Genomic DNA, 24,885 nt, shown 5'->3' with positions numbered 1-24,885 from the left:
TGAGCGGGAGGAAGGGAGGGAGAAAATAGAAGGAAGAAAGGCCTGAGAGGAGGAAGGAAGGGGGAGGGAGGGAGGGAGGAGGGAGGGAGGGAGGGAAGGAGGAAAAGAGAGAGGGAGGGAGAAAGAAGGAGGAAAGGAAGGAGGGAAGGAAGGAAGGAAGGGAGGAAGGAGGGGGGGAGGGAGGGAGGGAGGGAGGGAGGGAGGGATGGAGGAGAGGAAGGATGGAGGGAGAAAGGAAGGAAGAAAGGAAGAAGGGGGAGGGAGGGAGGGAGGGAGGGATGAGGGAGGAGGGGGAGAGGAGGGCGCTTCCTCTTTCCCCTCCTCCTCTCTTCTTTTCCTCCTCCCCTTCCTCTTCCCTTCCTTTTCCTTCCTTCTTACCTTCTTTATTTCTTTTGCCCTGTATTTGGCTTTTTTACACTTTTCCAGGAGCGAATCTTATTTCCAGTTAAATTATCTGGCAGTGTATGATTCCCCCAATACAACACTGTAGCTGGAACATTCCATGTGTTGCTGCTTCTCATGCTTTCCAGTTCTGGTGTGATCCTGGGAATCTGAATGTTAGGTAGAGGGTCTCACTGCTGTGGCTTGCTCTATTACTTTCATCTGGGATGTCTATTAATTCTTGCAATCTGATTCTCTAAATATTGGAGGGAATTATTCAAAGTTCTCAGTACTTAGAAAATACTTTTTTTCCCCTCTGTAGATACTGATACTGGAAAATTCCAGTAGGTTTGCAAACATGCTAGTTGCATGGGGATTTCCTCTTTTTTTCCCCCTTAGCTATCAATTTTTAAAGTTCGTCCCATCCCCAGGAGATTCAACTCTTTTCTTTTTATTTGGTACTTTTAACTAATTTTACTAGCTTTCACTGTTTTTAATTCATTCCATTAATACTGAGAAGTAGGAAGTGGTCTGAGTTCATTTTGCCATCTTTCTCCAGAAGTTGTGTCCAGACACTATGTGTTAATATATCAATTAATTTATTTATCATAAATAATGAAGAGAGATACATCTTAAGGTTAAGTTCGTATAATTATCCAATAAACAGTTAATGCTAGATGTGAGCTAGGTTAATGTATATATTAAGTCACTCAACTCAAGGTCATTAGTTAGTAGGCAGTACACCTAGAACTTAGCAGAGTCTTTTGATGTCTTTTGACTTGACATCAAGTCCAACACATTTTTGGAATTTCTGTATATACATGTCAATAAAACGATGTTTATGTCTCTTTCATGTTTATATCTGACCAAACACCATGCTTCATCTTCTTGCAGCTGAAATGAGAAGATATATGAAAGAGGTCCAAGGACGAAATCAAACAGAAGTGACAGAATTTATCCTCTTAGGACTCTCAGACAACTCAGATCTACAGAGTGTCCTCTTTGGATTGTTTCTGTTCATCTATATGGCAACCATGGTGGGTAATTTAGGGATGATGGTGTTAATTAAGATGGATCCTTGTCTCCACACTCCAATGTACCTCTTTCTCAGCAGCCTCTCTTTTGTTGATGCCTCTTACTCTTCTTCTGTCACTCCTAAGATGCTGGTGAACCTTGTGGCTGAGAACAAAGCCATATCTTTTAATGGATGCGCTGCCCAGTTCTACTTCTTTGGCTCCTTTTTGGGGACTGAATGCTTTCTGTTGGCTATGATGGCATATGATCGCTATGCAGCCATTTGGAACCCTCTGCTGTACTCAGTTCTCATGTCTGGGAGAATTTGTTTCTTGCTAGTAGCTATGTCTTTCCTAGCAGGCTTTGGGAATGCAGCCATACACACAGGAATGACTTTCAGATTGTCCTTTTGTGGCTCTAATAGGATCAACCATTTCTACTGTGACACCCCACCCCTGCTCAAGCTGTCTTGCTCTGACACTCGCATCAATGGCATTGTGATCATGGTTTTCTCCAGTTTTAATGTCATCACTTGTGTTATGGTTGTTCTAATTTCTTACCTGTGTATCCTCATTGCCATCTTGAGGATTCCCTCTTTAGAGGGCAGGCACAAAGCCTTCTCCACCTGTGCCTCCCACCTCATGGCTGTCACCATATTTTTTGGGACAATTCTCTTCATGTACTTGCGCCCTACATCTAGCTATTCAATGGAACAGGACAAGATTGTCTCTGTCTTTTATACAGTAGTGATTCCTATGTTAAACCCCCTCATCTACAGTTTGAAAAATAAGGATGTGAAAGGGGCCCTAAAGAAGATCTTACAGAAACACATACTGTAAAGCCATGTTATATATCATCCTGTTATGCAGAAGAAAATACATTTTCACATTAATTTTATTGTCTGGTTGCTTAAGCTTTGTGTGTTTGTGTATATTAAAGTTGATTGTTTAAAATGGGGGTATACTTCTAAATCTTCTGGTTTTTTAAATGTGTATTCATGGGCCTATAGGATGAATAAACACAGTGGGGGGAGGTTGGTGCTTGGTAAAGTATCAAAATACTTAGATTTGGCTGACTTGGGCTTACGATCCAATGTCAATATTTAGCTTTTCTTGATCTGATATCTATAATATGGGTACAACTGCAATAACAGAGTAGTATTTTCCTGATTTTGTAAATTAACTGGAATATTTTGAGGGTAATGATTCAACGTACTTTAACTTTTAATCTTCACTTCTCCCAGAGTTTCGTATAGTTTTCAATAAATGTGTATTGAAAGTAAATTACCTATCTTTTGTTCATGGTAGTGGGGCAGGGCACTGTCAATGTAGGAACAATGGGGGAACTGCCTTCTTCCATGAGATGGCATGTCAAAGGAGGCCGATGATTTGGAATCAGGTAAATGTCTACTCCCTATTTCTCTCCATCTCACTATCCCTTCGAGACCTTGAGGGAGCACACCAGTACTTCTCATGCTCCAAGTAAGATCACCTCACTCCCCACCCCCCAAATTGGTTAGAGACCACAAAGAATGTGTTAATTCACCATGTCCACTCTGAATAGTTCCATCCCCCTATAACTTCCACTTTCAAGTGTTAATCAACGTTTCTCTCAAAGATATTCAAAACTGTATCATGCTTGGTATCCTCCTTCCTGTTCCCTTTTATTCTGACTCATATGCTATAATATCTGTCCTTCTGTTGCTTCTTGAATAAGTACAACCTGAGACGAGTTGCCCTTGATCAATATTCATCGCTACTCTCAGTGCCCAGCTGAAATTCCATGGTCCATCAAACAACGACTCATCCTCAATCACCCTCAATTCCATGCTCTACTTTCTCTCCATTCTGCACATCTGACTAAATCCCAACTTAGTGAAACTAAATTGTTTCTTTGTTCTGTCCTCCCTTGAAGCTGCTTAGTACAATTAGAGAACACCTTTCAGCATGCCATTCCTCGCTGCCGATCTTGTGTCATACTTCTTTCTTCAAAACAAAAACATTTAGACAAGATCATCCCCATCTTGCCGTCTCTAATCTCTTTACATATACTCTTATTCCCACTTGTCAAATGGATATTGTATCCTTTGCTTGTCCCTAAACCCAGTTCTGGCACACATTTGGAGCTTTCCGTAAACTTTACTTCAAAACACTCTACTGGAATGTTCTCATTTGTTTATAAGCATCTTCTAGTATCACCGTTCTTAATAATTTCTTTGGCTGAAAGTCTTATCCAGTCACCAACTTATTTCTCTGCTCTCTTCACAATGAATGTTTTCAAAATAACTACCTGTACCCCTCGTCTCTACTTTCTCAAATCCCACTGCAGGTTCCAGTTGTATTTCTGTACTGCCTCTCCATTGAACCCAGTCTTGTCAAGGACACGTGAGAGCTTCACATTACTGTCTCTAAACATTGTTCTTCTGTCTTACGTTTACTTGGTATTTCAGGAGATTACAACTTTGTACTACTAGGAGGGTCTATATCTTAGCTTCACACCTATGTATCTTTGAGCTTAAAATATCCTTTTCCACATAAAGGTATAAATTGTGTTTCCTGCTACTTGTCCATAGTTTGTGCTTAGAATAAGGAAATACACACCCTTTACATCTTGAGCCATAATCCATTAAAAATTGTTCATAGATATACAAAACTCTGCCCACATTTAATGTATATAATTTGTTGCGTCTGGGCACATGTATACTTCAATAAAACAGTCAAAAAGCTATTAATGGAAAAACTAGCATGTAACACGTACCGGAGATATAGCAGTTAAAAAATTAAAGGTTCTAATCTTCCCAAACTTATATTCCAGTGAGGAAGACTTTATTTTCTATGCCAAATGTGCATGTATGTGTGCATAGGTGTGTGTGTGTGTGTGTGTGTGTGTGTGTGTACATGTGCACGTGTTTGACATGGGTATGAGTGGTATTTTGAAGAATAGTAAACCAGGTATTAGAGTAGGGAATGGTGGTGTCAGAGAAGAGTTCTCTGTGGAAATAACATTTGATCAAGGCTTGAATAAAGGTAATATTATCTGAATGTCTGTGGAAAAGCATTTCAGGTATACTTACAGTAACTATAAAGGCCCTGAGGCAAAATTCTCCTCGGTTTGCCAAAGGAATAGCAGGAGACACATATGTGTGGACCAGTATGAACAAATGAAAGGAGGAAAAGACATGCAATGAGGAAGGTGTTTGAGAAGAAGTGATTGATCAAACAAGCCCGGTAGTTCACCAAGTGTCTTTGGACTTCACTTTTTCTGATCACCCTGTGATAACCGTCCACACCCCGACTCCAGACTGCAAGCTGAATAAAGGATTGAACAAGATAGGTTTTATTGGCTACTCTCTCAGTACCAAGGATACTGGTAGATATTTGTTTAATTAATTAATTAATTAATGCACCGAGAGATCCATATTCTAGTAGAAATGAAGAGCGATCCCATTTTAAGTGGAATTCTGAAGTGCAGAGGCTGGATCTGGTCCATTTCGTACCGTTTAATTTAGTGTTATGCTCCATGGAGTCTCAAGACCATGCAATAGCTTCTGTACTTCTCTACGTGCCTAAGTTACTCTCCAGGGTATAAGTTGTTCACTGGGGAGAAAGTAGTTTAATTACTTCAGTGAAGAGCAAATGTGTGTCTTAATTTTGGATTGGCACCTTTCAAGCTTTCAATTTTTAGTGCTTTGCAGAGACTAACTCTCAAGAGAATCATCACAGACTTGATAAGGTGGACCGTCTGCTGTCAGATTCAAAAGCAGCATTTTCTACTCTTCTTTGAATTAACCGTGTCTTAATTCTGTCATAGCTGGATCTCTTCCACCGCTTGCATTTTCATCCCAGCTACAAATTTCACATTGTGAGACAGAAAACTGGTATTCCTCCCAAAGCAAGAAAACAAAACTAAAAGTGAAAACAATTACTTTTAGTGAAGATCTCTTAAGGCCAAAGGTAAGACGGTTTAATTTATCTGAAAGTGTTCAGATATCGAAAGGTTCTGAGACAACTCAAAAAACATTCAAATGATTAACCATCTCAATTATGATATGTCTGAAACATTAAACTTAATGTTTCAACTAAATTAATTTGGATTTTGTTTTTATTTTGATTTATTTCTTTGTTAATGTTTTTACTTTTTTTTTAATGTTTTATTTATTTTTGAGACAGAGAGAGACAGAGCATGAGCAGGGGAGGGGCAGAGAGAGAAGGAGACACAGAATCCGAAGCAGGCTCCAGGCTCTGAGTGGTCAGCACAGAGCCCAACGCAGGGCTTGAACTCACAAACTGCGAGATTATGACCTGAGCTGAAGTCAAATGCTCAACCGACTGAGCCACCCAGAGGCCCTGTTAATGTTTTTAATGTTTATTTATTTTTGAGAGAGAGAGAGAAAGAACAAGCAGGGGAGGGGCAGAGAGAGAGAGAGAGAGAGAGAGAGAGAGAGAGAGAGAGACAGGGACAGAATCTGAAGCAGCCTCCAGGCTCTGAGCTATGAGCACAGACCCCATTGCGGGGCTCAAACTCACAAACCATGAGAGCATGACCTGAGCCGAAGTTGGACACTTAACCTACTGAGCCACCCAGGTGCCCCCTGGATTTTGTTTTTAGAAGACAGGGATTTAGGATCACTAATAACAAATCAGAATTTTATAGAATTTTCAGTATATACAGACACATACATATATGGATGTATAATACATGTATATCCGTGTGTATACATACTTGTGTATGTGTAAAACAGAGAAAATTAATTTTTTGTAGCAAGAATGCCATATATAATGTGAGTATGTTTGTATATATACATATAGGCATAAAGTAGAGCTTTACAAAATTTTTCAATTGGTTATTTTATAGGGTAGGATTTCATCTGAATATAGAGATAGACCTGTTAAAAGACTGTTGTAATAATCCAGGTGAAAGATAATGTTGGCTGAGGTCTTGGTAGGAATGCAGGTGGTAGGAGGTAGTTAATACAAATATTTTGAAGGTAGACCCAACATAATTATCTGATGGACTGGTTATATAGCGTGTGAGAGAGAGAAGAGATCAGTTTCTTCAATATTTATTTAATTGCATCTGAGCAAATGAAAGTATAGAGTTGTCATTAATTTGAGATAAGGAATGCTATGTTTGGAGCAACTTAGGGAAGGGCCTGAGAAATTCAGCTTTGGGTTATGTTGAGCTGCTCTTTGATATTAATGTGGAGATGTGGGCAAGCAGTTGAACTACAAGTCTGGAGTTTGGAAAAGAGGTCAGGGCTGGAGACACAAATTCAGGAGTTTTAAGTATATAGAAGGTAATTCCGTTGGCAAAATTGAATAATCACCCTGGTAGAGTGTAAATTGGAAAGAGAGAAAGATTGAGGACTGAGCTCCTCCAACCTTAAGACTAAGAAAGGAGAGGAGGAATAAGCAGACACTGAGAAGGAACAATCCATTTGGTAGGAGGAAAACTCAGAGTCTGGTGTCCTAGCAGATGAGAGAAAAAAGTCTTCTGAGGAGTAGTAAGAAATCAGCTCACTCAAATGTTATTGATAGATCAAAAAGATGAGGAATGAGAATTGACCATGGGGTTTGACAATGTAAACATCCCTGATGCCTTCGGCAAGAAGTGTTTCTGTGGAGTGAAAGGGTGCAAGCCCAATCAGAATGGGCTTAAGAGAAAACAGGAAATGCAGTCTTGCACACAGCAAGGATATTCAACTGTATCGTATGTTTAATTGCCAAGGCCAATGCAAAGGAATTGGATCGTAGGAAGTGAAGGCAGTAGGGGCAAGGGGGGAGGAGGGAAAAGTTGGAAGTTAGTGTAGGATATGTATAAATAGGGTCAATCTTCAAAGACTTCACACACACACACACACACACACACTTTACTTTTAAAAAGAAAATAGGTTACTGAGTTTACTTAAGGAAGTTTTCTTCACTGTAATAAGCAAATAAAGAGGTTTAATACACAGGTCTTCTGGGCATTTAAGAACTAATCTTAATTATAGCAGAGAATGAACTATTTTATTTTCCTGGTATTTTTTTTTCTTTGTGCCATTTATTTTCTCGGTTTCTTGGGGCGCCTGGGTGGCGCAGTCGGTTAAGCGTCCGACTTTAGCCAGGTCACGATCTCGCGGTCCGTGAGTTCGAGCCCCGCGTCGGGCTCTGGGCTGATGGCTCAGAGCCTGGAGCCTGTTTCCGATTCTGTGTCTCCCTCTCTCTCTGCCCCTCCCCCGTTCATGCTCTGTCTCTCTCTGTCGCAAAAATAAATAAACGTTGAAAAAAAAAATATTTTCTCGGTTTCTTTCTTATCTTAGCAAACGAGTCATCCATTCTGAGACAAAGATATGAGCAACCATACAACAGTGGCTGAATTTATTCTCATGGGATTCAGGGATCATCCAGAACTACAGTTGCTTCTTTTTATGGTGATTCTAGTCATCGATATGATAACTGTGTTTGGAAATCTTGGCATGATCCTATTAATCAAGAGTGACTCACATCTCCATACCCCAATGTGCTTTTTCTTCGGTAATTTATCCCTTGTTGACTTCTGTTATTCTTCTGTCATTGCCCCTAATATGCTAATGAATTTCTGGGTGGAGAACCCAGTCATTTCATTTAGTGCATGTGCCACGCAGTTCTTCTTTTTTGGTTCCTTTGCTGGAATTGAGGGCTTTCTGTTGGCTGTGACGGCCTATGACCGTTACGTGGTCATCTGCAAGCCTCTTCTTTACACAGTCACCGTGTCCCTGCGTCTTAATGTCCTTCTGGTATTGGCCGCATATCTTGCAGGCTTTCTGAAGGCTGCCATTCACACAGGCTTCACCTTTCAGCTGTCTTTCTGCCACTTGAATGTCATCAACCACTTTTTCTGTGACACTCCACCCCTCCTGAAACTCTCTTGTTCTGATACACGTGTCAATGAAGTTGTCATTTTTGCTTTTGCCAGTTTTAATGAACTGAGCTGCCTCCTGATTATTCTCAGTTCTTATCTGTACATCCTCATTGCCGCCTTGAGGATCCATTCTGCTGAAAGGAGGCACAAGGCTTTCTCCACCTGTGCTTCCTGCTTGATGGCGATCACCATTTTCTTTGGCACTATTCTGTTCATGTATCTGCGCTCCAGCTTCTGCTACTCAAGGGACCAAGACAAAGTGGTATCTGTGTTTTATACAGTGATCATTCCCATGTTAAATCCTTTCATCTAGAGTCTGAGAACTAAGGACGTCAAAGCTTCCTTAGGTAAAATTTTTAAAACAACCTATTCTTCTGTACTTAGAATCAACAAAGTGTGAGATTTTAGAACTCTGAAGGAACGTAGAAATGACTAAATCCACCTCCATTCATCCCGGTTCCACTTCATTCTGTCATGAGTTTTGTTGTTGCTGTTTTTGATAGTAGAGTTGGGCCAAATGTCTCGACATCCTGGGGAATATGGCTAAACCTCTATATGAATCCCACTAACTCCACAGAGCCTTTATGCTTGAAACTAATCAGCTGTCATAATACAGCTCCCTGTTCAGAGACCTAAAACCCAGTATAAAAGTAAATGAGATAAAGACTGAATAGCAGAAGGAATGACTCTTTTTTTCCTACTCGACAGCTCCATGATTGAATGGTGACTTATGTAACTTCCAGAGGACAGGTGATAAGGGGTAGGCTGAGCCAGAATTTGTCCAGAGGACTCGAAGAGGGCTTAGAGACTGCGTTTTATCCCCAGTGAACTGGGAAAAATCATAAAAATATGACATCATAAAAATATGATGTCACATACGTAGATTGAGAGCCTCCTCAAAGAAAGAAAACTAATGGGGCACCTGGGTGGCTTGGTCAGTTAAGTGTCTGACTCTTGGTTTCGGCTCACGTCATGATCTCACGGTTGTGAGATTGAACTCCACTTTGGGCTCTGCCCTGACAGCATGGAGGCTGATTGGGGTCCTCTCTCTTCTTCTCTCCCTGCCCCTCCCCGCTTATGCATGCTGTCTCTCTCTCTCTCTCTCTCTCTCTCTCTCTCTCTCTCAATAAGTAAATAAAACTTAAAAAAAAAAGAAAATTTATTCTCTTATATATGGTTGGATGATCTGTTGGATGACGTTTTATTCTTTTTAAAACAAGTCATCTTGTTTGAAATTAAACATTTCAAATGATCAGGGCCCCCTCCAACTAACAATGTTAAAGTGACTACATTTTGGCTACTTACTCTAATATACTGAAAAACAAAACCAGAAGCCAGAAGCTTCTTGGTATGTTTGTGATAGTTACAAATAAATGTTCGGATTAAAATAGCAGGCAGACCTTCCTTAGGGGGTACAGGATCAAGAAAAAAAAATCTGGCCACAAGGCAGTACAGAAGTATGACTTTTAGGCTAAAACCTGTAAGATGCTGCTCTTATTCCTTTTGTTTTTCTATAGTTCCTAGATTTGAGGGTTTTATGTGTTTTCTTCCTTCTGTTTTTGTCAGATGGCCTAACGTAAACAACATCGTCTTTTATTATCCTGTTCGGTTCAGTGTACCTGATCCTCTAAGAATATGCAATTTGTGATGATAGGAATTTGAAAAGTAAATGGTCCTATCCGGCTGGGTAAAAACTCTTTGGGCCCCTGTTCCAGAGAGAAAGCCGATAAATAGTTGCCTTGACAGTTCCTATTCGCTACTGAGAACTCTCTATTTAACTACTTCCCATCTTCCTCTTCTTCTTTCTCTTTCTTCTCCTTCTCTCTCTCTTTTTTTCCTCCCCTTGCTCCTCCCAGGCTTCAGTGACCATAGAAACAAAGACAAGAGAAGAGCTAAGAGATAAATCAGATAGTTTAATGGGCTCCATCTTTTCTTTTGTAAGTTTATTTATTTATTTTGAGAAAGAGAGCGAAAGTGATAGAGAGAGAGAGAGAGAGAGAGCAGGAGAGGGGCAGAGAGAGAAGGAGAAAGAGGGAATCCCAAGCAACTCCCTGTTCAGAGACATAAAACCCAGTATAACTCAGAGCCAACTCAGAGCACTGCCAACTCAGAGCCCAATGCTGGGCTTGAACCCGGAACCGTGAGATCATGACCTAAGCTGAAACCAAGTGTGGGATTCTTAACCACATCAGCCACCCAGGAGCTCCTGGGTTCGTTGATGTAATTGTTAAACAAATTTCTAGTAGAGAATGGGTTTGAGGAAAATCTTAGCTTTCAGTACTAAAGCTTTTTGCTCTTCATGTTTATAATCTATAGTATAAGCTGAATCTCATAACATCATACTCTGGTATTAAACATGGATAATTTGATCTGCTCGATTTGAAAGCCAAGTTGATTGCTCAGCCATATTTTTAAAGGTAAATTTATTCCCCAGGAAATGTAGAAATTTGCAGTGAAGGTTCAAGGCAGTCTGACCAATGAGTGCAGCCAGAAAGTTGCAATTCCGGTTTTCAAGGCTACTGTACAACTGGGGAGCTCATCCTTCTCATCAAGATCCCCTGCCATTTTTCTGGAACAAACACTCCCGGGATTGCTGCAAGCCTTTGGTTAAGTCCCAGAGTTCTGTCAACGTTGATTTGGATATCTTTTGCCAGTGTTCTTGTTTCTTTTGCAGAGGAGCAGGGTTGGGTAGTTCATTGCTCTATCTTTCAGGCAGTTGATCCCTCTCTCTATATTTTTGAGATTCATTTACAGTGTATGCGCAGTGTGTTCATTTTTATTTCTGTGCAGCATTCCATTGTATGGACATACGACCCTTTGTTTATCTATGCATCTGCCAGTATACACTTGAGTTTCTTTGAGGGTATGTGTCTTCTTTTCTCTTGGATAAATACTTCAGAGTAGAATTGCTGGGTCAGTTTTGTAACAAGGTATAAGTTCCTCAGTGAATTTTATGAGAAATAACCAGTTTTCTAATGTAGTGAAATTATTTTGCATTCCATCAAGTGGCATATCATGAGAGTTCTAGTTGCTTCCTTTTGTCACACTCAATCGTTTTAGTTCTTGCCATGGAGGTGGCAACTATCCAGTTGTAGTTATAATCTGCATTTATTTGAAAATGATAGGTAACTGAAATTATTTTCTCGTGGTTTTTGACTATTCACGTGTCTTCATTTATGAAGTGTGCCTGCTACATTTTGTTGTTTATTTTGATCAGTGAGTTGTGGAGGATATTTTTGTGTTCTAAATACAAGTCCTTGTGAAAAATATTTCATACGAATATTTTTTTCTAGCTTGTGGCTTACCTTTTCATTATCTTAACATTACTTTTGAAGAGTGCATACTTTGAAATTGGATGGCATAAAATTTATATATTTGTTTCACAATTAGTGATTTTTCTGTCCTTCCTAAGAAAACTTTGGTAACCTTTAAGATCATGAAGACATTCTTTTATTTTTGTTCCTGGGAACTTGTAGATTTGGTGTTTACATTTGGTTCTATGATCCGTAACAAATTAATAGTGGAGTATTGGAGTATAATGTGATATAGGAATTGAAGTTAAATTTTTCTACAGATTAATTTTTCCAGTGGCATTTTCCACTGAAACACCTTCATACCTTTGTTCAAAAACCCACCGACTATATATGAGTGGATATGATGAAATTTTGGGGTGATGGTGGGGTTCGTGGGGTCTGGAGCCAACGGCCAAGAAAGAATTCTTTTTTTTTTTTTTTATTTTAAATTTTTTTTTTTTCAACGTTTATTTATTTTTGCGACAGAGAGAGACAGAGCATGAACGGGGGAGGGGCAGAGGGAGAGGGAGACACAGAATTGGAAACAGGCTCCAGGCTCTGAGCCATCAGCCCAGAGCCCGACGCGGGGCTCGAACTCACGGACCGCGAGATCGTGACCTGGCTGAAGTCGGACGCTTAACCGACTGCGCCACCCAGGCGCCCCAAGAAAGAATTCTTAACTGACATCTTTGGTGCAAAAAGATTTTATCAAAGCAAGGGACAGGACCCTTGGGCAGGAAGAGCTGCACAGCATACCGTGGGGGTTGACTGTTTTATGGAGTCCTGGGAGATAAAGTCAAGAGGAATTTCCAAAGAGACTTTCATATGCTAGAAAGACTCAAAGATTACCAAAGGCTTAGCTATTGTCAAGCCAAGGTTGTTTTTCCCTCTAGCAGAGCATTAACATTAAGACAGAAGGGAGTTCCTGGACTTTAGGCCATTGATGGGATTGCTTTTTTCTTGTAAACCGGGGGAGACTCTTATGGGTTTAATCAGTTGTTTTTTGTCCTTTCCTTCTGTCAGTCAGCAGCAAACCTATTCCTGGTGGGAGTGATGTAGCTTGTATTTTGCCCTCAGCCTGCCTTACGCTCTCTCACCAGATACATTTCTGGATCCTTTGTTCTGTACAATTAATCTGTTTGTTATCTTTAGATCTATACATTGTTGTCAGTACAGTAAGTTTTTATTAAGTCTTAAGATTGGTTAGGCTAGATCATTCGATAATTTTTCTTCACTCTCAAAATAGCTTCGGTTCATCTAAGTATTTTTTTATAGTTATCTCTCTACATATTTTGGAATCAATTTTTCAAAAAGATAAGCTTGCTGCAAGGTTGACTAGACTTGCATTAAAACTATTGATCAAGGGGCGCATGAGCCTTGTCGTTTGAGCCTCTGACTTCAGCTCAGGTCATGATCTCACAGTCCGTGAGTTTGAGCCCCGCATCGCATTGGGCTCTGTGCTGATGGCTCAGAGCCTGAAGCCGGTTTCAGATTCTGTGTCTCCCTCTGTCTCTGACCCTCCCCCGTTCATGCTCTGTCTCTCTCTGTCTCAAAAATAAATTTTAAAAATGCTAACAACAACAACAACAACAACAACAACAAACTATTGATCAATTCAGGAAAAACTGACAACTTAACAACATCAAATTGTCCAATCCACAAGTGATATATATCTTTCCATTATTTAAGTCTTTATTCCCTTTGCAGTGTTTTGTGATTTTCAGATTAAATCTCTTGCGTAGTTTTTATTATATTCAGTTCTAAGTAGTGTATGCTTCTGATGTTATTATAAGTAATATTTATTTATTTATTTTTAAGTTTTTCAGTTGTGGTTGTGTTAACAGAGAGTTAGGGGTCCCCAGAAAAATAAAACTTTCCTGACACAAGAGAAGTCATTTTAGGTCCATGATCTGTGCCCTACAAGCTCTACTTACCCAAGCATACTTCTGTTAGAATATCCAAGGAGGTGATAGAATAACAAAGAAATGCAAAACCCCCAGTAGTTAAGGATTTTAAGGGAAGAAAGGGAATGCAGAAATAGTCTCTACCAGGCCAGGAAACAGCCTGGCCACAGGAGACACTGCAAATCCATGGTAAAATCCCAGTGCTGTTTCAAAGGTACAGATCGACATAAAGTGCATTTTGTTGTTTACAGAGAGAGAGAGAGAGAGAGAGAGAGCGCGAGAGTGCACAAGTGAGTGAGGGGTAGAGAGAGAGAATCCCTTTGTAATGCCCGAAGTTCCAAAACCTCCCACAAAAGTCCACCAGAGTCGTAAGTCAAAGCCAAGCGTCAAGGGTCGTTAATTGCAGGTTCGAACCTGGTCCTCTGCGCACTAGTCGCCGGTGACGCAAGAGGCCACGATCAGGGTTGGTACAGCGTTTTTATAGACAGAGACAAATAGCACAGGGGAGGTTTCAAATTATGAGGGGCCTGATTAGTTGATTTTAAAGTAAGGACATTTGTTGTTCTCTGATTGGGCGTCCTTTGTCTGTCCTTTGGCGGGAAGGCTTTGTCCATTACTTGTGGCGGGAGGAAAAAGGGGGAAGGGGAGGAATGTGTTGAGCAAGCAGGTTTACAGAAGCGAGAAATGCCGGTTAGTTTATGTACAATTACTCATTCCATTACATATCAGACTACATTTAGGAAGGTTTACAACCCATTCTACTACACAGCGGGTTACATTCAGGAAAGGCCTCACAATGCTCGTAGCAAACCGCAAGCAAAACAGACTTCTCAGCAATTGTATTTCTTACCAAAGATCCATAATAAGCAGAAAAGAGAACCTGGCTTTAAACTAAGGCAGGGCTGTCATTTGGATTGTTCCTTTCACCCTAAGGGGCGGAGAGAGAAAGAGAAGCAGGACTCACCAGATGTGGAAGTGGAGCTCATGTTCACCCGTGAGGCTAGAACTCATGAATTGTAAGATCATGACCTGAGCCCATTTCAGATGCTTAACCCACTGAGCCACCCAGGCGCCCTACCTGAAGTACATTCTTGAGTTTTTTTTCTGCAGGACTGAAACCATGCCCCATAGGGTTAATGAGGTTGAAACTAGCAGAAAATTTAATTTATTTTTTAATCTTTATTTTTTGAGAGAGAGACAGAGTGCGAGTGGGGAAGGAATAGAGGAGACACAGAATCTGAAGCAGTCTCCAGGCTTGAGCTATCAGCACAGAGCCCGACACGGGGTTCGAACCCACCAACTATGAGATCATGACCTGAGCTGAAGTCGGATGCTTAACCGACTGAGCCACCCAGGCGCCCCAAAACTAGCAGAAAATTTAAAGCTTGTTTTCTCAGGAAATTGATTTGGTTCTGTTGTCAAAAACTGCCCTCTGTGCTCCAGAGCCAAAGTATGTAACACGAAGACAGTTTGGAGATAAAGAAGGAAGATAATTTTTTATTTTGCCAGGCACAGGGGCTGCAGCAGGCTAATGCCTCCAGGACTGCAAGCCCACCGGGGGCTAAAGGCTAAAGGGTTTTATAGGAAAACACAGGCCACTTGAGTCTTATTACTAAGTATACATTGAAGCCAGCGAGGTGTCAATATCCATACCCAGTTCCTGGAACAAAAGATTGTACAAAAAAGCAAGTGAAGGGGAGGGCAAAGCTTCAAGAATGAGGAAGGGAAAAGTTTAAAACCAAGCCTTGCTGAAGTCCAAATGTGTCTGTCCATCTTTCCATCTTTATGTTTCTTTTAAGATAAAAAAAAATGTTTATATTTTAGAGAGAGAGAGAGTGCAAGTGGCGAGGGGCAGAGAGAGAGGGGGACAGAAAATCCAAAGCGGGCTCTGTGCTGACAGCAGACAGCCTAATGTGGGGCTCAAACTCAGGAACCGTGAGATCATGACCTGAGCTGATGTCTGACGCTTAACGAACCGAGCCACCCAAGTGCCCCCATCTATATGTTTCCGTAGCAGTTTCTGTTCCAGTCAATGAACAAGCAGGACGCTGCATTTCTTAGCTGAAATAACAAGCCCATCCAGTTTATACCAGCTCTCAGAGCAGCGAGTAGCCCCTTAACCCTGGTCAGACCCTGGCCTCTGCTTCATCATAATGTTAAATCTCTTCCCTAGGAGGAGCACAAGCATCGCGAACACAGCATTCAATGTGTCTCGGCATGTTTCCTAAACACCCCTGTGCAAACTTATAGCTGCTTTCACATGCAATTGAGTGGGGAAAGAGTATTAGGCAGGGAGAGGTAAGGGACCCACAGCGAGGCAGTGTGCACCTGCAAGCTGGAGGCTGAAGGGGTAGCAGGGGTTTGGGGGAAACAAACAAACAAACATGATAAAGATATTCCAGACCCACCTGAGCTAGGTGCCATGCATGCGTGGAGGCTCACAAACTTTCTGATAAGGTCCCAATAAAAAGTCGGGGACAAAAATCCTTGCGGCAACCCAGTCGGACCCCGCTCACTCTTGAGAATTTTATACTTTTCTCTCAATAAACTCTGTAGCTTTGCTCACTTTCTGTGGCCCCTGAGATTCGTTCTTTGACCCTATCAAAGCCTGGTGTCTCACCACTGTCCTGTAAAACAATGACAAGTTCCCCTTTTTGAATAGTCATCCTAAACCCTAATTAAAAATAACCCGCTCACCCTGCTCACAGAGTCTCTGTGATCTCCTTATGTGAGGTAAATAGTTTTTGTGTGTGTGTGTGTGAGAATGTCATCTGATGTAATCTCTATCTATAATTCATGTTACTTTGGTGACAATTGGATTTCTCATCATAATATAAATGATTATGTATATTGATCTTGTAATCATGTGACTTTCCCAAATATACTCTTAACTGTTTTTGAATATATATAAAACATAATTATATGACTTTATATGTACAAAATACATATATATTTAGTTCAGACGTACAACATAAGATTCAGTATTAATATATATTGCCAAGCAATCACCACGATAAATCTAGTTAACATTTATTTTGCACCTTTTCAATGGAGATTCGATGCAAACTGTCATGTGATCTGTGAATAGCACAATTTTATTTTTTCCTTTCCAATCTGTATAACTTGATTACGTTAAATTTAAAACTTCCAGCATAATGTTGGATCTGCTATAACTTGTCAAAAGATAGCCAATGGAATAATCACAAAAACACAAGTAACAAATTTATAATGTCAGCAGGATGTTTTCAACCATCTGACTATTGTAACACTTTTGTATCTATGTCTTTTTATTTTTCTCCTTTTTTTAAAAAATAACGTTTATTATTTATTTTTGAGACAGAGAGAGAGCACAAGCAGGGAAGGGACAGAGACTGGACTGGACTTGGCTGAAATTTTGCCAGTTTGCTTGTCCCAGATTGCAATTCTCTTTGTTTCCCGAATAAACCCACCTTTTGCTACTAAAATAACTGGCGATGTCTATTTTTAAGATTCACACCATGGTTTGGACATCTGAAGATTGGAGCTGCCTCTCCTGTCTTTGGACAGCCTACACTTTGATTCCCTGGATTGTATTGACTTTGATTTCTTGGATTGTATTGACTTTGATTTCTTGGATTGTATTAACTTTGATTCCTTGGATTGTGTTGATCTGGAACTGAGTGTACTGCAAGATACAGGCTAGTGAAAACATCTCTAGATTCTTTCATTCCTTAACAAATGCAGTGCCGACGTTCAAATATTCTTTATTCTACTTTCAACCCTCCTCGTATAAATCACCAGTTTTACGAATCATCAATTTTATGAATGATCCTGGCTCTGAGACCCATCTTTGATTTTTACCATGTTGATGAAGTTAACTCAATGGGGCAGATTGGTTCCTGTATGAATCCATGGTGTCTGCCCTTTAAAGGGTCCTCACCCCTGAATGATGCTTCTACTTCCTGTCCTTGGTTATGTTACTCTTCTGCCTTGTATATTCTTTCTGCTTCTCATCTCTCTCACTGACCCTGCCTTCCTTCCCTTTGCTCCTATTAGATGACTTAAACTCAGTGTCTATAGACACTGACGTCTTCTGATGAGAGTCCTCTCATCTTTACTATACAAAGAATACAAAACTCATAGACTCGTATTTTCCTTCTTCTATGGTGTTAAAGGTGATGGCTGATTGCATTATCACTGCTAAAGATCTCAGTACTCAGTACCAAGATGGACATAGATGTTAGGCAGAGATTTTGGCCTCAAAGGAGAAAGTAGGATCTCAAAGCACCAAATTAAGGCTGTGCTCCTGAGGAACAAAACTATTTTAATTAGTTCTTCAGAATTATTTCTGAAATACTCTAGAGAATGTACCTGAGATATACATTATAAATGTTTCCACCTTGTTTTTACAAAATACAGAAAGTCAGCTTTTACAGGTAGGTCATTTTCTACATTTCTTCAGTAAAAATATGTTTGTTCTTTTGTGTGGAGATGAGTGCCAGTGTGGACCAAAAAAATTAATTTCCTCAATTGTACTTGATATTTCTATTCATATGCTAATATTTTGTAATATGTCTAAAAATTCAATTATTTTTTTGTTTTAAATTTTTTTAATGTTTTTTTATTTTTGAGAGAGACAGAGACAGAATGTGAGTGAGTTGGGGCGGAGAGAGAGGGAGGCACAGAATCTGAAGCAGGCTCCAGGCTCTGAGCTGTCAGCACAGAGTCTGATGTGGGGCTCGAACTCACGAGCTGTGAGATCATGACCTGAGCCGAAGTTGGATGCTCAACAGACTGAGCCACCCAGGCACCCTTAAAAAATCAATTATTTTATTGAATATATAAAAATAGTTTTAGGGAACAGCTCTTGAGGCACATTGTTTTCCAGTCATACCTTATTTTTGTAAAACATTGAGATATAATGGCCCCAGCTGGAAGCGAAGGCCACATTTAAACATCATTTGTGCTTTCCAAAACAAATATGTTCATATATGTGTTTGTCGCTCAAAAAATGGAAACAAACAAACAAGCAGAGAAATTCCACATTCTTCTCCATATACTTGGGGTTTTATTTACTGTTTAAATTCTACTTTCTCAGAAGAGACTTCTCTGAGTATTTATCTAAAAGCATCTCATCTTCATATTTCTTTATACTCCTGGCTTCTAACTGGAATCACATTCTATAGGCTTGTCTATATGTTTAATATCTGTTCCTTCCCTACAACATGGGCCTCATGAGGATGGGGAATTTGTTCAATGTTGTAAACCCAGAATTTAGAGCAGAAAAAAAAATATATTTTCAGTCATGTGCATGTATATGTAAATGAGTGAGCAACTTTATTAAGCAGAGGGAATGATTCTTCATTCAGGACATGACTTGCCATATACCAAGAGATAAACCTACTAATTCAATGCTTTCTGAATAAAATGAAGACAGACCACAATGGGTTTCAGGTGAAAATGGTGTACTAAATATTTCTTCTATTTTGTATCTAAAATATAGGTTATCAGATCGGGGGAGACCCTAGAAACCCAACTTCCTTTATATTTTCCATTTGAATGATATAAATGGCTGTTTTTAATATCTGCTTTTAATTCTTGTATTTTTCTTTTTATAAAATTTGAAAAAAAAATACCCAATATGGAATTTTCTTTTGCAAGAAGGCAAGTATAAATGTGATTTCACACACACAAGGGAGAGCAAGAGCAAAAGTGAGAAAGAGAGAAAAAGTGAAAGAGATCACACGAGAGATACAGGACAAAAATATTTCTGTAGATGTTCTGATGTGTTTGTTAAAAGAGAAGAGAAATTTCCCAGTAGATGAATATATCAATGCGTAAATGATAAAATGGGTGGAATAAATGCAGAATCTGGATCAGATGGAACTCCTCACTTTCTCTAAGACTATCAGTTTTCAAGGGAGAAGAAAATGTCTTCCCCAAACCACACTACAGTGACAGAATTCATTCTCTTGGGACTCACAGACGACCCTGTCCTGGAGAAGATCCTGTTTGGGGTGTTTCTGGTGATCTACCTGATCACGCTGGCAGGCAATCTCTGCATGATTATGCTGATCAGGACCAATTCTCACCTCCAAACACCCATGTACTTCTTCCTTAGCCACCTCTCCTTCGTGGACATTGGCTATTCCTCCAATATCACTCCAAACATGCTGCACAACTTCCTCTCCGACCAGAAGACCATCTCCTATGCTGGATGCTTCACACAGTGTCTTCTCTTCATTGCCCTGGTGATCACTGAGTTTTATATCCTTGCTTCGATGGCATTGGATCGCTATGTAGCCATTTGTAGCCCTCTCCATTACACTAGCAGAATGTCTAAGAACGTTTGTATCTCTCTAGTCATGGTGTCTTATACTTGTGGCTTCCTTAATGGTCTCTCCCAGACACTGCTGACTTTTCACTTGTCCTTCTGTGGCTCCCTTGAGATCAATCATTTCTACTGTGCAGATCCTCCTCTTATACTGTTGGCCTGCTCTGACACTTATGTCAAAAAGATGGCAATGTTTGTAGTCGCTGGCTTGACTCTGTCAAGCTCTCTCTTCATCATTGTCCTTTCCTACCTTCTCATTATTTCAGCCATCTTGAGGATCCGTTCTGCTGAAGGCAGGCACAGAGCCTTTTCTACTTGTGGTTCCCACTTGACAACAGTCACCCTATTTTATGGAACCCTCTTCTGCATGTACTTAAGGACCCCATCTGAGAAGTCTGTGGAGGAGTCCAAAATAATTGCAGTCTTTTATACTTTCTTGAGCCCAATGTTGAACCCACTGATCTACAGTTTAAGAAACAAGCATGTGATCCATGCTATGCAGCAAATCATTCAGGGAAATCTCTTTCATAAAATTGAAATTTGGTTATCTGTTCATTTGAAATAAGTGTCTGTGATAATATGGGGATTAGAAATGAGTAACAGAGGGGTTCTTCCTGTGATAGAGTCCCCATTCTAATTTCTTTTTGAGGACCAACATCATTTAGTCTGTGGAACACTTGGTTAACTTAAAACAAACTCTCTTTTTTCTTAAGCAAGGACTTACGTTCCCATTCCTAGGAATCAGAATGTTGCTGATATCCAGATTTAGAATCCTAATTGAAAAAGTGTATTTGAGAATCACTGCAAAAGTACTCTCTATTTTGTCTAAATAATCGTATGCTTCCTTTTAAATTTTTTTAATATTTATTTATTATTTTGAGAGAGAGAAAGAGAGAGAGGGACAGGACTAGATTGGGGAAGGGCAGAGAGAGAGGGAGAGAGACAATCCAAAGCAGGTTTCAGGCTCTGAGCTGTCAGCACGGAGTCTGATGCGGGGCTCGAACCCGCGAACCATGAGATCATGACCTGAGCCAAAGTCACATGCTTAACTGACTGAGCCACCCAAGTACCCCCAAATTGAGCTAGTCTTTTTTTTTTGTTTCTAATTTTTTTAATGTTTATTTATTTTTAAGAGAGAGAAAGAAGCATGAGTGGGGGAGGGACAGAGAGAAAGGGAGACAAAGAATCCAAGGCAGGCTCCAGGCTCTCAGCTGTCAGCACAGAGCCCGACATGGGGCTTGAACTCAAGAACCTGGAGATCATGACCTGAGCCAAAGTTAGACTCTCAACCTACTGAGCAACCCAGGCACCCCTCCTTTTATTTTTTAGTTCTGAGAACCACTATGGCTTCCAGGAACCAATGTGTAAATTTCAGGAACCAATCCATAAACTCAGTCTTGGCAAATCTCTTAAACCAAATGGTTGACCTCTCTAGTCTTTCTTTATATGCTATTTATTTACTTCTATTTGTGATTTATTTTTTTCATTGTTTAACTCCTTGGGTGAAGGCCACTTCAGAAGTTCTTTAGAAATAGGATACAACAAAATCAACATGCACAAAAATAATCATATGTGTCATACAGCTGTATTTTACTGTGCATTTATATATCACTATTTATTTTAATCTTCAGATAACAAATCTGTGAGAAAATTATGCTCTCCATTTATACCATTTGGAGTCTTAGGCACAGAGAGATTAAATGGCTTTCTACAGCCACTAAAGCGCAGAAAGGCAAACCCCTTGATTCCAAATATTCTCTCTTTCCTATTCTCATTGTGGTTAAATTCAGCAAGCTGTAGTGCTGGGGGGAATGTTGGGGATAATAAAGGGATGAGGTTACTGCACCACATGAAGTCATGGTTATTATCATGAGGGTGTAATAGCTAATAATAGCTAACATGCAATTCCTCTCACATTCAGGTAAACATGATAATTTGTGTGCAATCAAAATAGAATTGTCTTTGTGTTTCATGGAAATCAGGCAGTTTTGATATATGGTAGATCTATTTAGACTATATTTTATGAATATGTTTTCCAGATTCTAAAAGCACACATGTGCATTATAAATAACTATAAAATAAAGACAGATGTGAATAAATAACTTTTATCAGTGATATGTCTAAACCAATGGATAATTTGTGTTTCTGGTTTCTGTTTTTCCATGTTTCTTCTCAGCAATTTTAGATGCATATATATTATGATAATTTATAAGACAAAATTGGAATCCTATTCCAAATACAAATTTGAATGTTGACTTTCACTTGATAATGTAAAGTTTGCATTTCCTGCAGACTAAATATTTTTGATGAATACCATTTAAAAAGCATTTTTTTAATGTTTATTTATTTTGGCGGGAGGGAGAGAGACACAGAGCATAAGCAGTGGAGGGGCAGAGAGAGGGAGACACAGAAACTGAAGCAGGCTCCCGGCTCGTAGTTGTCAGCACAGAGCCTTGACACTGGGCTCAAATTCATAAACTGTGATGTCATGACCTGAGCTGAAGTCAAAGGCTTTGAGCCACCCAGGTGCCCCCACCCCCCATTTTTTTTAAGTTTATTTATTTATTTTGAGAGAGAGAGAGAGAGAGAGAGCGAGAGAGAGAGAGAGAGAGAAAAAGAGATGAGTGGGGGAGGGGCAGAGAGAAATGGAGAGAGAATCTGGAGCAGGGTCCTTGCTGTCAGTGCTGAGCCCAACAATGTGGGGCTTAACTTGCAAACCATGAGATTATGACATGGGCTGAAATCAAGTCAGGCACTTAACTGAAGGAGCCCCACAAGCACCCCAAGTAAATACAGTTTTTAATGTAGCTTAATACTCCATAATTAAATTATACTTGAACTTAATTACAAACATAGCACATTGATTCTAGAAAAGCAAATTGAAAAATATAGAAACCTCTAAGGAATAAAAGCAAAATTTACCTTTGATCTCTTACCTAAGACAGCTGCTTTCAACATTCTGGTGTGTTTTCTTCCATTTGGATTATCTTACAAACCATTATTTCATATCTATGCATCCTTTTGTTTTTAAGACTGACTCATATCTCTATGTACATATGTCTCTGATTGTTTCTTTAGGATCGGTCTTAGATGTATGATTGTTGAATGACATGCTTTGAACAGTTTTCAAGCTCTTGCTAAATTTTTTGATGTCTAGATTTTCCTCCAGAAAGCATCAACCATTTATACTTATGAGTAGTCATGTTTGAGAGTAAATATTTCACTATATTGTTATTAATATTAGGGAATATCCTCTGAGGGTATTTACTTCTTTGTTGTCTCCATAGCAATTCTTGGGAAGAAAGTCTGTTTTATTTTAACAGAATATTATATATATATATATATATATATATATATATATATATTTCCAAATATTCTACTTTACTTTTACCTTCATTTCTCTAAAACATAAATGCTATAGACACAACTATTATTACATCCATGAATAATCTTTCTGAGTGATGGAATAAATGCAGATTTCCGAGATGGGCTAAGTCTATAAAACCTAGCTCCACATAGAAATACATCAAAATGATAGCATTGGTTGAGTTATGGAGTTGTTATCTACACACAGCATGTTTATAGGCACGTAATCTTATAACTTGCTATAATGTCATTTTAGGACCTTGGGAAAAAATCCAAATGATTAAAATTTTATCAAATTATGTCCTATAAGTATAAATTTAGCACATATATGCATGCATTTATTATTATTATTTTTTCTTTCCCTTTCTTTTTTTTTTTTTAATTTAAATACATGTTAGTTAATATATAGTGCAGCATTCGTTTCAGGAGTAGAATTCAGTGATTCATCACTTACCTACAACACCCAGTGCTCATTCCAGCAAGTACCCTCTTCAATGTAAAGTATATATTTAACAAATAAAGAGACTACATCAGCTCCCCTTTTACTTCTGATGATTCCTCACATGAAGAATATTTGCATTATTATTTGGAAAAAATATATATTTTTTTGCTTTGTACTGTTCTCCACCCTAAATTTAAATAAGGTTATATCTCTATTATATTTTTCGTTGCCATATTTTATAGGACTATTTTGAATTATTCTTTTTTTTTTTTTTTTTTTTTTAATTTTTTTTTTCAACGTTTATTTATTTTTGGGACAGAGAGAGACAGAGCATGAACGGGGGAGGGGCAGAGAGAGAGGGAGACACAGAATCGGAAACAGGCTCCAGGCTCTGAGCCATCAGCCCAGAGCCCGACGCGGGGCTCGAACTCACGGACCGCGAGATCGTGACCTGGCTGAAGTCGGACGCTTAACCGACTGCGCCACCCAGGCGCCCCGAATTATTCTTGATACAATTCTGTTGTATGTTGTAATATCATATGTACCTCTTTTCCTCACATTTTAAAACCATTTCCTCCTACTAGCTATTAAGCAGCCTTTGTTTTTCCATTGATTTGTGACATCACATTTATTGCACACTAAGTGAATCTATTTCTGCCCTATTCTATTCCTTTGATCAATTGGTACATACATTTTGAACTAAATTCATATAATTAATGTAGATTTAAGAAAGTGTTAATTTCTGGTAGACAAATTTCATCTTCATTATATGCATGTCTTTCAAATTCATGGTAGGATAATGCAAATCAAATGCTTCTACCTATCTAACATTTTGTAACCAAGAAATTATGCATATGATGGCTCAATCTGGATAGCAGGTGCACCCATACACATGATTTCAAATATAGTGATATATGCAACACATATTCCTTGTAAATTATTGGAAACCATGGAAAAATATTTTAGTCTTCATAGTATTGTTATAGTTTGGTCCCCACATCTGATGGGGAAATGTATGGAATCTCAGCAGTAGAGAGGTCTACTTTGGGATGAAAGGTTACTGGTTAAGATTGTTGTTTTGTTTTGTTTTGTTTTTGCCAGAAAAGCAAAGAGATTATAAATGAAAAGCAAAACATTTAACTTTGGCATATTAATATTGTGTATTTGTTAACATTTTTACACAAACGTTTATTTTTGTACCATACCAGTGTCCATAATGCAACATTATTTTTCAGTAAAGATATCTAAACACAGAATCTTATTCACAATTAGGTTGTCCTTTGTCAGTAA

General features: G+C 39.2%; 3 protein-coding genes across 3 annotated transcripts; all 3 read left to right on the top strand.

The window, feature by feature from the left end:
• The first annotated feature begins 1,280 nt into the window (after positions 1-1,280).
• LOC115526329 (olfactory receptor 5AP2) lies at positions 1,281-2,234 on the top strand. The gene has a single exon (XM_030333766.1). The coding sequence runs from the start codon at positions 1,281-1,283 to the stop codon at positions 2,232-2,234; it is 954 nt and encodes a 317-aa protein (XP_030189626.1).
• A 5,528-nt stretch (positions 2,235-7,762) lies between these two features.
• On the top strand, positions 7,763-8,590 carry LOC115524613 (olfactory receptor 1020-like). Its single transcript, XM_030331056.1, has one exon. It carries the CDS (start codon positions 7,763-7,765, stop codon positions 8,588-8,590), a length of 828 nt encoding a protein of 275 aa, XP_030186916.1.
• Positions 8,591-19,383: 10,793 nt separating this feature from the next.
• On the top strand, positions 19,384-20,352 carry LOC115526402 (olfactory receptor 5M10-like). The gene has a single exon (XM_030333804.1). It carries the CDS (start codon positions 19,384-19,386, stop codon positions 20,350-20,352), a length of 969 nt encoding a protein of 322 aa, XP_030189664.1.
• The last annotated feature ends 4,533 nt before the right edge of the window (positions 20,353-24,885 follow it).

This window comes from Lynx canadensis, chromosome D1, assembly GCF_007474595.2.
Source record: "Lynx canadensis isolate LIC74 chromosome D1, mLynCan4.pri.v2, whole genome shotgun sequence".
Lineage (NCBI taxonomy): Eukaryota > Metazoa > Chordata > Mammalia > Carnivora > Felidae > Lynx > Lynx canadensis.
The sequence above is the reverse complement of the archived record's forward strand: the minus strand, read 5'-3'. Positions and strand labels throughout refer to the sequence as shown.